The 14,580-nt window shown below is 51.0% G+C and overlaps 1 protein-coding gene across 10 annotated transcripts in view; it reads right to left on the bottom strand.

The window, feature by feature from the left end:
- Nucleotides 1–1,365: 1,365 nt before the first annotated feature.
- Nucleotides 1,366–14,580, bottom strand: part of ATP6V0A1 (ATPase H+ transporting V0 subunit a1) — a 52,690-nt gene continuing 39,475 nt past the window's right edge. For 4 of the 10 annotated variants that reach the window (XM_023725272.1, XM_023725273.1, XM_023725271.1 and 1 more), the window contains 3 exons: nucleotides 9,088–9,205; nucleotides 8,622–8,793; nucleotides 1,366–1,920 (listed from right to left, as the gene is read on the bottom strand). In XM_023725272.1, coding sequence (XP_023581040.1) covers nucleotides 1,827–1,920; nucleotides 8,622–8,793; nucleotides 9,088–9,205 — 384 coding nt within the window. In that variant the 3' untranslated portion in view covers nucleotides 1,366–1,826. Of the gene's footprint in view, nucleotides 1,921–8,621; nucleotides 8,979–9,087; nucleotides 9,206–14,580 lie in introns of those variants that run through there. The other 6 variants (XM_023725274.1, XM_023725277.1, XM_023725275.1 and 3 more) reach the window with 3 other exon arrangements.

Raw genomic sequence — 14,580 nt, forward strand, 5'->3', positions numbered from 1 at the left:
TGGACTGTCAGCTGGCTCTCCAGCCACCTGCCTACCTCAGCATCTCACATTCTCCAGCTGCCCCGAGGATCCCAGGCTGAGCCTCCACTTTACACCAAAGCCGAAGGCATTAGGGCTCAAAATAGCCTGGCCACTGAGCCCTGGAGACAGACAGGAGGAGGGTGGGCAGATGGCCCAGTCCTCCCTTCCCCTACCCCCGCCCCATGGGTAGTGTCTGCGAAGCTGCCTTGGCTCATGGGAGTGGGAAGGCACCTGTGAAACTTGAGATAAGGTGAGAATTTCAAAAAGTAACTGCCTAGCCAGGGCCACTGCAGCTGTGGCCTCTGATCAGAAAGAAAAGCAAGAAAGTTGGAGGAGGGAGGTGTAGGGTACCAGATAGGCTCTAGGGACACCAGTGCCCCTCCCCACTACTGCACTGACCCCAAGTCGTGGGAGCCGTGTCCTGGGAAGGGCAGGTTAGCACTGACCGTTTGATGACTGGGGCTGTGGGCACAGAGACAGGCAGCCTTCCCAGTGGAGTCAAACACACTTTATTCAGCACAGGAATGTCTAACAGAAGGGCCTTGAGCAGGGTTCCCTGACAAAGAACTCTGCTTCAAACCCCTCTGTAAACAGGGCAAAGATCATCAAGTAAACCACAGGGGTAAGAGAGGACGGGGCTCTGCACAAGGTCTAGGTCTGAGTCAGGTCACATCACACGAAGCACCTCACAGCACTGAGCACAGGGAAGTGTGGGCGTGGCCCAGGCCGAGGGCCAGCTCAGCCTGGGACAGCCGAGTGAGTGGAACTCAGGGAACTGTCTGTCACTGAAGGCGGTGGGGATCAATTTAGTCAGAGCAGCCAGGGCTGCTGCACCAACACATGATTAATGGGCCTAAGCTTGACACACCAGTGCGGGGGTGGCAGGGGTGGGGCCCCTCAGAGTGCTCCCCACCAGCTCCCAGGGCAGGGCAGGGTAGCCCAGCCAGCCACCTCCAACCAGCAGCCGTCAATGATGCTGCCCTGCCATGCCCAGGATATCAGTGCCGTGACTTGGGGTCCGTGCAGAGGGAAGGGGCACTGGTGGGCAGAGCAGGCTGCAGACAGACCACCCTGAGGATGACAGCCTTGCACTCTAAGACATCATGATTGGGTGGGGAGGGTCTCGGGGTCTCCACCAGGAAAGAGCATCAATCTGAACCCTCCCTCTAGATGGCACACTTGCAACCAGGGCCTGTGTAAGGCCTAGGGGAGCAAGAGACAGAAAGCAGCAACCAAAGAGAGGGGAGCACCGTGTGCTAAGGAGCCAGCCAGGACCTGTTCTGGGTCACTCTCAGGGAGAGATCTGGGAAGGGGGAGGAGAGGATATGAGTGTGAAATGGGGGGAGGAAGGTGGTGTTGAATACCTTGGGACCTTGGGGGTGACAGGGAGCAGTCACCCATGATGGCCCGGTTGGGTCTAGCCAAATTCCGGATTAACAAGCACTCTGACCCAAAGGGTTCATGTGAGTGTGAACGTACAAACTGGGGTACCACTAGCGGACAGAGAAGGGGCTATCTGGCTGGATGAAGGCTGAGGAGACATAGCTGGTGCCCAGTGGGTGGCTGAGTGCCAGCCAAAGCCCAGCTTCTCTTTAGAAACTCACTACACACAAAGCTAGGGGTGGCACAGGGAGACCCAGGTAGGGCTGGTTCTAAGTGACTCACAGACAGCAGGGGGAGGGTGTCAGGGATGACACAAATGCTCTGGTGCTCAGGGTCCACAACCAGCAGGCAACAGAAGCACAGCTAATCATCGTGGAGAAGGCAGGGAGGGTAGCCTGGGGCACACCAGCCCCATGAGGGGCTCACTCCTCAAACTTCCCTTCCCGAATGTGCTCGAAGGAGAAGGGCAGGAACTTGAAACCGGTCCCGCTGTAGAATTTATTCTGGAACTCGACCCTGGGGAGAAGGAATAAGAAAGTCATCATTCCACAGAAATCTTTTGGGACTTCATAGTGGGGCCAGAAAGATGCCCTGCCCAACCCAAGCCTCCTCTCAGCTTCACTTTCCTGGATGAGCTTGGGAACTGCAGCTCTGCCTCCCAGCTCATAAAGCCCACACTCAAGCCCACTTCCCACGGTGCAAAGCTCATGCTTTTTTTTTTTCCTTTTTTATTGTTGTAGTTTAAGTGAGAGTTTACAATTCAAGTTAGTCTCTCATACAAAAATTTATACATACATTGTCATGTGACCCTAGTTGCTCTCCCTATACTATGACAGCACTCTCCTCCTTTCCACCCGATTTCCCGTGTCCATTCAACCAGCTCTTAACCCTCTCTGCCTTCTCATCTCGCCTCCGGACAGAAGCCGCCCATTTAGTCTCATGTATCTGCTTGAGCCAAGAAGCACACTTTTCACAAGTATCATTTTATGTCCCATAGTCCAGTCCAATCTTTGTCTGAACAGTTGGCCTTGGGAATTGTTTTAGTTCCGGGCTGACAGAGTCCGGGGTCCATGCTAGCTCTTGCTTTTTAAGCTGAGGACCTGGCCCTCAGTGTGAGTTCTGCATACGAATAGATCAGTTTGTCCTCAGGTCCTGCTCTTGCTTTGTCCTGCTGAGCAGAGTGTGCTTATGCAATACACTCCGGAGACAGCCATGTGCAAAAAAGCTAAATTGGCTTAAACCTCTAATAATAATAATGAAGAATATTCATTCCTTTCCTCTGATTTTTTTCTAGAATTTCCTGGGAATATACTCCTAATCTGCAGCTGACCTAGAAACCCTCCCCAAGCTCCCCTCTTTGGCCGGTGGCTCACACAGCAGACCTCTGAGGGAGGCCCGGGAGCGGAGGTCCAGTGTAAGGGACCCTGGGAAAACTGGCCAAACACCACTGTGTTGTTTTTTTTTTTTCTGGGAGGTGGGGAAAGGAGGAGGGGCTGCAAGTAAAAGGTGGAAGTTTTCGATTTAGTGGAGGAAATTCCTAGGAAAGGCAGGAAGTTAGGAAGGGAAGTCTTCTCAAAGCAATGGCAAAAAACTATTCTCAAACCACAAAAACATCTGAGAGAAAGAATTCTTCTCTTGGGGACTAAAAGGAAAAACAGAACCTGAACTCCCTTCCCAGGCAGTTCAGCATCCATGCCTAGCGTCTCCTTGGGGCCCTTGGGACGCTGAGGGGCAGGGAGAAGCCCTTGATCCTGTTAGCAGAGCGAGAGTGAGGCTGCCTGGCCGGGCTTCCCTTGCACACATAACCTGGAGGGCTGCCAGCAACCAAACCGCCACCAAATATGGGCAGAAAAATGCATGATCAGACGATAAAAAAGCCAAAGGGAGCTGCCCTGAGGAATAGTTTCCACTTGTGCTATGTGACCCGGGGGTACCATAACCCCTGAAGAACAGCCAGAGTGAGGCTGTGACAGGCTTCAGGTAATGGGCCATGTGCAGACAAAGGCTTTCAGAAGCTGTCAGTTCTTCAGTCCCCTTGGCCCCATTTAGCCCTCAGCTGGGGCTTCCACAGTCCAAACCCAGAAAGCAGGAGTTAAAGGTGGTGGGAAGTGGCCCGGGGCCCATGGATCGTGACTGCCTGTCTACCAGTGGCATCAAGAGGTCCTCAGCTGCCCCTTCAGTCCCAGGGTGCTGGCTGAGGACACTGGGTGGCAGAGCTGCCAGCTCCACCCCCAGGGGAAAAGCAGAATTTGTGTCGGAGTACGGACAGGCTGCTTCCCTCCCCACCCCACATTCCACAGGGGCTGGGCCAAGGTCCCAAAGCCTCTCAGGCCCTGGAAGGTTTCCATCAGTGCCTGGGCCGAGTTCCCTCCTGGAAAACAGGGTCCAGGACAAGGGAGTGGGATGGGGCACATGTGAGGGAGCTTTGAACTGAGGCTAGTCATAGTATTCCTGGCAAAAGAGATTCAAAACCTGGGACCTGATTCCTTGCCACACTCCCCCACCCCTCACACCCCCGCCCCAGTCCCAGCAACCCTAAGAAGTCCTTCTATCTGTTCCAGCTACTGAGGCCACTCTGGGGAGCTGGGTGGAGGATGGGGGCAGTTTTCTGTTGGGTCTAAATTCTTCATGTTGAGTAGGCTGTGTTCCCATATGTCAACGATATTTCTGAACAATCAAAAATAATTTTCATGTCTCCTTTTCATTCAACAATACAGACCTGGACACTGGACAAGTCACCTTAGGGTCCCAGACCATTACCTAGGGGCAAATATTAGCCATGGTGAGTTATGATTCCCTCACCCCCATCCCAGTGAGGTGTCCAGAACCCTGACCATCTGGCTGACCCATCACACAAACAATTCTAAATCCAACCTGGGCGAGTGGAAGATCCCTTTTCAGATGCCCATAGCATCACCACGATTCTTGTGGCACCCCTCTGTGAGCCTCATGCACACAGCCGGGCCCGGGTGGAGGAAGGGGGACATGTGCCTTCGATGAGGGCATTCTGCCCACAGCGCTGTGGAAGATGACAGGCAGGTCCCTGACACCCACCCGATACCACCTCTCCCACCAGCTGCTGCTCTAGGTCAGAGTCTCAGTGGGTCTATCTCGGGGTCAACCTGACTTCACTTCCCTTCCAAGATGCCCTCAACCTCCGAGTACAAAGCTGGAAAGCCATTTCCCTGTCATCTACTCCACCCTCTCTTCCCCCAAGCCAGGGAAGCATGTGCTTCCTGAGAGACTACAAACATGAAGTTCTCTGTGCCTGGGCGGAGAAGGGCCTGCTGCCCACCCGTGAATTCTGCCTTCTTCAGGGGCATACTACACTGCTCTGCTCGGGAGGCCTCCAGGGCCCTGCCATATACCTCTAGGAGTCAGCAGTTGTGAAGGGAGCCTCAGGAAGTCAGATGAGCTTCTCTGTAACCTGTCCAGCTCCCAGAGGGACTAACTGGGGACCACAGAGAGACCATTCCTGGCACGTAACAGGAAACCTCATTTCCTTGAGTGGGCGAAAAAGGAAGGAGTTCTGGGGCCTCTTCCCTTTCCTGGTGGGGGTGTGATGGAGGAGAGACACTTTTGGATAGATGTGTCTGTGCCAAGCTGCTTCTCTGGCCCTTTATGCCTCTCTCTGAGCAGTTCAGGGCTCCCAGAATGCACATCTGTCAGGTGGCCCAAATGTCGGGTGATGACATCAGCCTGGGACTATGTTTCAGGGGTTCTCGCTTCTCCTGGGGCAGCCGTTCCCTCCACTCTCTCACGCTGTCATGCTGCTGCACCACTGCATTCCTGACAGCAAACTGGCCCCTAATTCTGTCCCTTTAACCACCAATCTGTGAGTGTGCCAGTGTGCACACCTGCATGTATTTACATCTGCTAGATAAGAAGGGACCAGGCTCCTTTGAGGGCAGGCCATGGGATGACAATCTTCCTGCATTAAATCGGTTTGGTGCCTGTATCTGTAACAACAAATTGTATCTCTGCCTCATGCCTCTTATAATAAAGTAAGCCTGTCTAATCGTGGTAGACAGGAAAGTCAAGCACATTGTCCATGGTAGGTGGGAAGAAAAGAGACATAACTCAGCAGGAGACAGAATTAGCCGATTAGTACATTAACCAATGGTTTTCAAATATTTCAACCACCTACTTATGACTCTTATGCATGAATCTCAGATTAGTGGTTTATATTTGCTATTCAATCAAATGGTTTTCTTCTTGTCCCCACTGAAGAGACCCAGGACATGTATAATGGGACAGCCCATGCATCAGAACCAGGAAACCCCAGCTCAACACCAGAGGTAAAGTGAGAGGTAGGGAGATGCCCAGGCTGGACGCCAGGAAAGATAGCAGCAAAATCCCTGCAGCCATTTTCAGCAGGACAGCTGTTGCCACCCCTCACAAGATGGCCACAGCTCAGAACTCCTCCTGCAGTCCTGGCTCCACTTGGAAGACCCAAGAATCCTCGAAGCACACCTACATTCGGCCAGGATGGGGTGCACAAGCACCAATTTCATTCACTGCTTTTTCAGGGGTGGGGTAGTCTCCTCAACAACATGCCACACCTGACCACCCTCTAATGATTGGATTCTAAAAGTTTCACAAAGGAGTGTTTCACATTTTTTCCTCTTTACTCACTACTTCTACTACCAGGAAAAAAAAAGTACAGCATGTGTGGCGAGCCTGTTCCCTGCAAATCCAAGGGACATTCAGAGCTGCCACGTGCCTCCGCACAGGCTCTCCCCTCTCTCTACACTGGCTAAAAGCAGTTTCTTCACAGGGGACCGCAGCCAGGTACCCTCTCTACAGGGCATTCCAACTTAAGCAGAGCAGGGTGATTGTACTTGGACACCTGTGTATGATGTGCCAGGGCACCACGGCAGACACTTGGTACATGCATTATTTAATATTCAATCACAATCACTTTGTCACATGGATATTATCCTCTTTTTTTCAAATGAGAGAAAGTGAGGTTCAGAGAGGTAAGTGCTTTGCTTAGCTGATTCTGTGCCGGCAGAGCTGAATTCAGACCCAGGTCAGCCCAACTCTGAAGCCTGCTGTCTTGTCACTCATCTCTCCGTCAGGCCTATGAGGACACGGGAAGACACTTTCACTTGAAGGCCACAGGTGAGCCTGAAGGAAAAGTAATCCTTCTGGCAAGAAAACATGGCATCCAAAACTGCCTCAGCTCACTGTGGACTTGTACAATGGAGCAAGCCTTAAGCTCTGGAGATTAGGCCCAGGCCCAGGTGACCTTCCTTGTGTCCCGATGTGCCTTGCTTACTGATCTGTCTGACAGTTCTTGTCCAGGGAGGAAGCAACCCTCTTGGGCTGCAATCAAAATGGGGAAGTAACTGTTCCCTCAGCCAAAGGGCTCAGAGACAGAGATGTGAGCAGGAAAGGAAAGACGCCAAGAGGGCAAGAAAAAGTGAGTCACCACAGGCTGGTTACTCAGACGTTCCCTCACACCAAGTGGCTAAAGAAGTGTGCTGGGGAGAGAGGACACGGAGAAGCTGAGAAGAGCCTAGCGCACCAGCAGTCTGAAACACACACCTCGCTGGCTCTACATAAAACACAAGAGCCGGATGGGGAGGAGGGAGGCGAGCAGGGAGAAAGCCAGGCCAGAGAAAGCTGTGTTGACTGAGGCAGCAGGACAGATTCTTCTAAAGAAGCTCTTTAGGGAAGAGTAAGTCCCAGACACTCTGGCCCTTACATGCCTCACTTTTCCCCTCTGTAATTTAGAATAACAAAAAGCTGAGTCTTTGAGGTGGCTCAGCTGTAACTGAGCCAGGAGAAAAATCAAAGATAAGGGGAAGACAACCTTTGCCCTGTGGGGAAGAGTTTTCCCAGGGTGAGACTCGGGATTTTCTTTCAGGTATGGAGAACTAATGGAAGGAGATATTCAAAGCCCTCTACTGGCCTTGAGATGATTCATCCCATAAAGATCACCTAGTCCAGGGCTCCCTAAGGTGGGGCCAGGGAGTTTACCATCTCCCAAGCCTGCAAGAGTGTGTGTGTTTCTCTAGAAAGAGTGTCCAGAGCTTCCAGAGACCCCAAAAAAGAGGAAGACTCACAACACAGAGGAGAAAATGGAGACCTAAGAGTGACCTGTTTGAGGTAGGAGTGCCAGATAAAATACAGGTGGCCTGGCTTTTAGTTAAGTCTGTCCCATGCAACGTTTGCGACATATTTATACTTGAAAAAGTATTCGTTGTTTATCTGAAATTAAAATTTAACTGGGTGTCCTATATTTTTATTTGTTAAATCTGGCAGCCCTAGTTTGAGGTCACAGAGTCACCCAGTTCTCTCACCCCCTGGGACTGGGCTGTCTCTATACAGAGCCATTAAGAGCTACCCAAAAACCTCCTGCCGTCAAGTCAATTCTGACTCATAGCAACCCTACGGGACAGAGTAGAACTGCCCCATAGGGTTTCCAAGGCTGTAAGCCTTTTTGGAAGCAGAAGCAGACTGCCACATCTTTCTCCTGCAGAGTAACTGGTGGGTTCAAACCACTAAGGTTAGCAGCCAAGTGCTTAACCACTGTGCCACCAGGGCTCCTTTTAAGAGCTACAAACTATGTTAAATACAACACACACACAAAACACAAAACCTACCTGCCCTTCTGCAGAAGCTACTTTAGTGCACTGAGCTACAAGCTACGGAACCAGGAATTCCCCCACCACACAACAGAGCTGCCAGGGGTCCTTGCCAAAAGACCACTGGTACAAGACAGAACAAAGGGGGCAGAGCTGGGGTGCAGTGTGCTCTAGCACTTCTATGGACTTAGAATCTATTTTCAGAGCTGCTTTCATTACTCTGAAGACAGGAGAAAATTACATGCCAGAGCAAAAAGGAAAAACAAAAACAAACCCCCAAATAAATGAAAAAGCCCAAACCTCAGCAGCTCTTTTAAGCCACAATTAAGAGCCCTGAGAATTCTCAAGGCAGGGAGAGGTAACCCAACACCATCCGCCAGAGACCTCTCCCTGGAGGCTGTGAGAAGATGAGCTCACTTCCAAAGGGAGCTGTGCCTTTCTGTGGGCCTTTTCTGATGTTCACTACTAAGAGGGCCCTAGGGTGCAGTGATGAGACAGCAGGCACTTCCTGCCTGGCTGGATACCCATCCCTTCCCAGTGAAGACACTGGGATCCTATATAGGAGAGCAGCCATCCTCTCAGTGTAGCTAAGGACACCCCCCCACTACTGCCCCCACTGCTCACCAGTGTAACCGCAGTGCATGCAGGAAGGCCGAAAGGCCCTCCATGATCAGGAGGATGGCCACAGTCAGGGTGGCAAAGGCGGCGAAGATAAAGAACAGTGCCAAGCCTCCTGCCAAGCTCTTCACGCTCAGGCCGATGTGGATCACCATGGTCCAAAGCACCTCAGACAGCTCTGGGGAACGAGGAGAGACAAAATTATCAGTTCAGCTTGGCAAGCAGCAGCTGTGGGCCTTGTGTTTTGCTCTGCCATGCCTCCACTGCAGGGTTACCTGCAGCCTTAATGGGACCACTACACGTACCTGACCTGGCAAAGTGCTGACCCCTCATCTGAGACATCGTGCTTCCTCGATCAGGAGCCTGATGAATTCCAGAACCTTTATATAATTCCACTCTATTTAAACCCCCACCTGAGAGTACCCCGAGAAGGGGAAGCCCATAGTTCTCTGTCTGGGAGAACTATACTCACGTGCGTGAGCGAGGCTGAGGGCCCAGAGTCGCAGGTAGGAGGCAGTGTTGGAGATGCAGCCGAGGCAGTACTCAATGGTGTGGATGGCCTGGTGGACCATGGTATCCCCAAAGTCAAACTGTCAAGGGAGGAAATCAGAGACAAGATAAGAGGCGAGGAGGGGAATGTGCCAGAAGCCTCGGCACGTTGAGCCTGGGCCTGAGCACTGCCACTAACAGCTGCCTGAGCAAAGGCAGGGGAGTGCCCTTCTGCCAGCTGGTGCCTCGCCCTGGAGAGGCCAGGGGCACCAGTGCTGAACTCAACACTCACTGTAGAACTTAGGTGATTTCAGCCTTCCTCAGAATCCTGCCTGGCTAAGCCGCCAGCTTGGACACCCCCACTTCCCTCAGTACACTAAATTTTAACAAACTATATCTTGATTAGACTTTCTCAGCACGTTTGTTTTTTTCTCTCTGTTAGGCTGTGAGCTTGAGCACAGTGTCTGTCGAGGTAGAGCACTCAGTAGAGAAAATGACCGTCTGGACCTGGTACCACAAGGACTTGCTGGTGGACCCTGCTCTAGCTGATTTCCACCTTATGGGTGCCAGTGAGGAAGCACCCCTGCTCTGAAAAATCCATAAAAGTGGGAAGGGACTGACCCCAGACTGTGCCCCAGGAGACAGACATCAGGTTAGAAAGCGCCTGGAGAAATGCTAAACCTCTATGGCCACTTATTATTTTTACAACCTTTTGGGAGCAAGATTACCTCCTTTTTCTTTGTGACTTCTGAAAAGAGTGAACAGGGAAATTTTTGCAAAAGTTTCACAAATTCCTCCATGGGTATTTCATGAAGGTCAAACAGAACATCTCCTGATTTTGTTTTCCTCACCCTCCCTTTATTCCCAGTTTTCCTTTCAACATCAAGAATTATTTCCAGAGAAAAGGGGTGGGGCAGGTACAAGCTCTCAGGAGTTCACTTTTAAGACTGCTCCAAGCACAGTTAGGGGTGAATACTAGCCTGAATGGAAAGCAACTCGGCGGCTACAGAAGCACCAAGTGCTTTTCCTGCGGTCTCACGATCCTAGGTGGAGCAGTCAACCACCCACTGAAGAACAGCTGGTGGTTCTACTCCTCCAGGCTCCCTGCCCACAGTGCCTAGACCAGAATCCCAGAAGCATGTGCACACAGGGCAGGCACGGCCGGCCTCCCTATCCACCTGAACGCTTCTTCTCAGTCAGAGCCTCACAGGGCCAAGGGCAGAGTTTATCTTCCACCACAGTTTCTTTTAAGACTCACATGACTCTCAAAGGCTACCCACAATGCCTTGGGAAATTCAGTCAGGCAGGACTTGAGAAAGGGGCTGGGCTGCTGGGGCCAGGACAGTGCAGGCAGTAGGGGTGTGGCCAGGGGGGAAAGGTGCCGGCTCCAATACACCATCTCTGGGTCAACGCCTCATTTCCCCTCACCTCTGACTATCCACACACAGCGTATTTCTGGCTTTTTTCCTGGAATAGACTCTTCAAACCTCCTAGTTACACTGACAAACCTCAGTGCTGTTAAGAGTCTTTCCCACCACTGCTGGCTGTCCCCCTAAAGCCCCTACTCAGAGGAAGGAAAAGTTCCCAGCTCCAAGGAGTGAGGCCTTTACTGTGATGAGCTCACCAAAAACAGTGGCCACTCGGCCAGACCCTTTCAGCATTTTACTCCACCTCAAGTTTCTCCTATTAAAACAAGGAAAGGAAAGGAGTGAGGAAGCTTCCCTTGGAGGCACAACCTTCACTTTCTCCTCTCCTTCATTCCCAACTTCACCTTTGTAACCCTGGGCAAGTTTTCTCATCTACACAATGGAGAAAATAACGGTACCTGCCTCAGAGGTGAGAATTAAATGAGAAATCCAGCCACGCATGGAGAAGGGGTCTGCCACTCAGTACGTGCCCAATCTATGGCAGCTATGACTCTGACCTTGAGTCTCTGTGGACTCTTTGTCTACACTTTATACCTTGGCTTCCTCACTGCCCAGCCACTCCTCACCCTCCTGTGCCCTGGCTTCTACCCTCTCTGCTCCACAAACCAGCCCATCTAAGCAAGATCACCCTTACCTCCCAGTCATTAACTAACAGACACTCTACAGTCCTGACTGAGCCTCAGCAGTTATCTGTCAATACTGCCTCTTCCTTCCTCTTGAGATGCTTGACTCCCCTTGGTTTTCCTCCTGACTCTCTGGACATTCCTTTCAGTGTCTGTCATGGTTTGTCTTCCTTAAATGCTGGTGTTCCCTGGAGCTCCAGCCTCAGCCCTTACATCTTTCCTGTGGAATCGCCACTCAGGGTTTCAATGGCCACCACCAGGAGTGACTCTGAAATGAACATGTCCCCGCCCACTCCATGTTGCTCATTTCCAACTGGCTGTGCTACATCCCCTCCTGGGCATACCACAGGCACTTCAAACTCACCACCACCCCAACTAACCTAGCTGATTGCTCTCCTCTGACCCCACCAAGACCTACTTCTACTCCATGTCCCACATCTAATAAAGGGGCAGTACCACTGCCCCCCGGTACCCAAGCCTGGAAGTCAATCTTGAATCTTCACACACTCTCAGCCCCTAAACCCATTAAGGCACTAGAACCTCTAGCTTCTACCTCCTTAATACCTCACGCTGGTCCCATCCTTTGCAACTCCCCCTACAAATGCCTTACATCATTCACTTCAGGCTCCCCAATTCTTTGCTCAATCGTATCAGACTAACTGGTTCCCAAGTCTTGAGACTGTGCCCCTTCCCCAATCCAACATACCACTAGGAGTATTTCGGCAATGTACGTGTGGCTGGGTCACTTCCAGCTTCACCGCCTTCTGAAGGCTCCTTGCAGCTCAAACACCCTGCTATTGCTGACATATGCCAACCTCTAGTCTCACCTCTCACCATCCCCCAACTCCTGACTCTGCTCCAGCGAAGCTGAATACTTGTTTATCCCCCAAATGTGATGGGCCCGCAGGCCTCTGTGCCTTTACAGTAAGTATACATACCAGTGGGTCAGTCTCCCCTTCCCCCTCCACAGACTCTTGCTTGACCAGACTAACCCTAGGGAACATCCTTCCTTAGGGAGGGAGTCCTTTTCTGGTCTCCTCTTCACCAGCCCACCCCAGGGTTCGTCAGGTGCCCTCCTCTGTGCTCCCACAGCATCCTGGGCACACCTCTAGCCCAGCACCTATCACCAGGCTGTCTCCTCAATTTGTCTGGGAGTTCCTTGAAGGGGAGGACTTTTTTTTTCCCTCAGTTTCTGCAGCAGCAAACATAGTGCTTGGCACATGGAGGGTGGATGAGTGAAAGGATGGGTGGGTGGAGTGAATGAATGGACGGTGAGATGAGTGAATATATGGATGAGATGAACGCACCTGGAGAGAAGAAACTGATGGGAGGGAGAGGTGCTGCTGATCTTTGCTGAGTGGCTGTAACCTGCAAAGATTTCCCAGACAATCTACTGGCCTGGTGTGCAGTTGGCCTGAGTGCCCCCCATAGAGGGACTGCTGCTTCCACTGGGCTGGACCAACATCCTGCACGAGGCAAACAGGTTTTCACAGCCAGGGGAAAATTGGGAAGTTCTAGAAGAAACAGGCTGGACTTTTTAAAAAACCTGTTTTGTCTGAAATCTTTAGATAGCTGCCACAGTTATCTAAATTTGGCTGCAGAGAACTAGACTGTGTGTGCCTGAAAAAGATAAAATGTTATGACTACTTAGGAAGCCAAGGGAAGCTGAACCCCCAGAGACTGGGCAGACTGAATTGCAGTACATCTTGCTTACATGTCCAAACTCCCTGGGACGTGGCTACAAATGAGGACGTTGGTACACAACAACCCCGTTCGGACCATGACCATGGCATTGGGTGCTCCACTAGAAAGACAGTTACAAAGCAGCATGGTGGAGGTGGTGTTACTGGGAGGGGGCTGGGCTCCTCACTCACATGAGGACACTCCCATCAGCCCCTCCAGGCAGCTCAGCCAGCGACTGTGCACAGGTGACTGACCCAGAGGAACACAGGGCCTCCTCGGCACTAATAGAGGAGCCTCTCCAGCCCTGTTTTCACACAGAACAGAAAGGTTTTCCCATTCCCATCCTACTGCCCCCTTAGACCAGAAGAGCCAGGAGGGTAAAGGTACAGTTCTTGGGTCTAGGTATTTTAGAGAAATTTTGGGGGAAGATGTAAACAGTGCAGCAAGGCCTTAAAAAACCCAAATCCAAAACCTGTGTACTGCTAAATGAATTATTGCTAGGCTAGAAGGTCATCTACTCCAGATGTGGCCTCTTGAATTTTTAGCCAACTTTTTTTCCTCTCTCTGCTATACTCTCTCTGTGTGGCTAGTGTATATAATATGAGTTCCTGTTATGCAGATGGATTGATTTTTCTGGGGTGTATCTGAGAGGTAAAGCCTCCTTTTGAAAGCTGTCTACCTCCCATGCCTAGGCCACATGGAGGTACAGCTGACTTCGAGCAAGGGTCCAAGCATCAAGCTGATGAGGGCAGCAGGAAGAGACTGGCTGCATCTCAGACAGGGAGGAAGGGTGAGCTTTGCTCATAAACACTCAGAGGAGCAGGAGGAAACACAGCTACTCCCAGTGGCAGAGCAACCACAACATCACAGGAGAGGATGGCCAAAGCCAATAGGACTTAACCCCCAAAGGGAGTCACTTCAAGAATGCCAATGCAGACATTACTTGTAGCTCCTTTCAAAGCCATTCTCAGAGGTACTAGATCAGCAGAGTCAATGACACAAGGACAGAGGTGACCGACATGAGATGCAGTTAATGGAGATAAGCTTTTTCAGAGCACAGGTTCACACACTGGTTACAAGTGGCCAGTGAGATGCAGGATGCACAGTGTCATGTAGGGCCCCAGGGTGCAACAGGGTCAGCAGAGTGATCACAAGGATGGGAAGAGAAGCCCAGATAAACATGACGGCAGAGCCGGCTTTCATCTTACCACTTCGTCCTCGGTAGGCTTGAAAACATAAATTTACACTTAGTGGGAAGCCACACCACACACAAAATTACAAGTCATGAGCACAAGGCTATTATTGCTTCTTGGGAAGGACTGTTAATGCTACATGGGGTTAACATGTTGGAGGAAGAACTCCTCAGCATACATGGAAAGCGAAATCAGCAGGGATTTAAAGCATTAAGATACATACTTGTAAAAGGCCCCCGACCCTTGCAATTTCTTTGTTAAAAAGTCATCTATGTAGTGAAAGTGGTCAGATGGACTGAAACGTCCAGTCACCTGGGTCTCAACTCCTATTTGCTTTAAAAAGAACATCATAAATGGATGAGATTCAAAAGTTTTGTTCAGAGGTTTTGTGCTGCTTGTGGTCAGGCAAGGAGACTGGATTTTAAAAAACTGAGCTTGGAGGTGGTATATTAAGAAAAGTCTAGCCTGGCCTTACTGTTTTTCACTCTCCCTGTAAAAAGTAGGCAAATAACTTATTTTTTTTAAAAAACACTAAAGTAACATATCTGCA

Source organism: Trichechus manatus, unplaced genomic scaffold (assembly GCF_000243295.1).
Source record: "Trichechus manatus latirostris isolate Lorelei unplaced genomic scaffold, TriManLat1.0 scaffold00294, whole genome shotgun sequence".
NCBI lineage: Eukaryota > Metazoa > Chordata > Mammalia > Sirenia > Trichechidae > Trichechus > Trichechus manatus.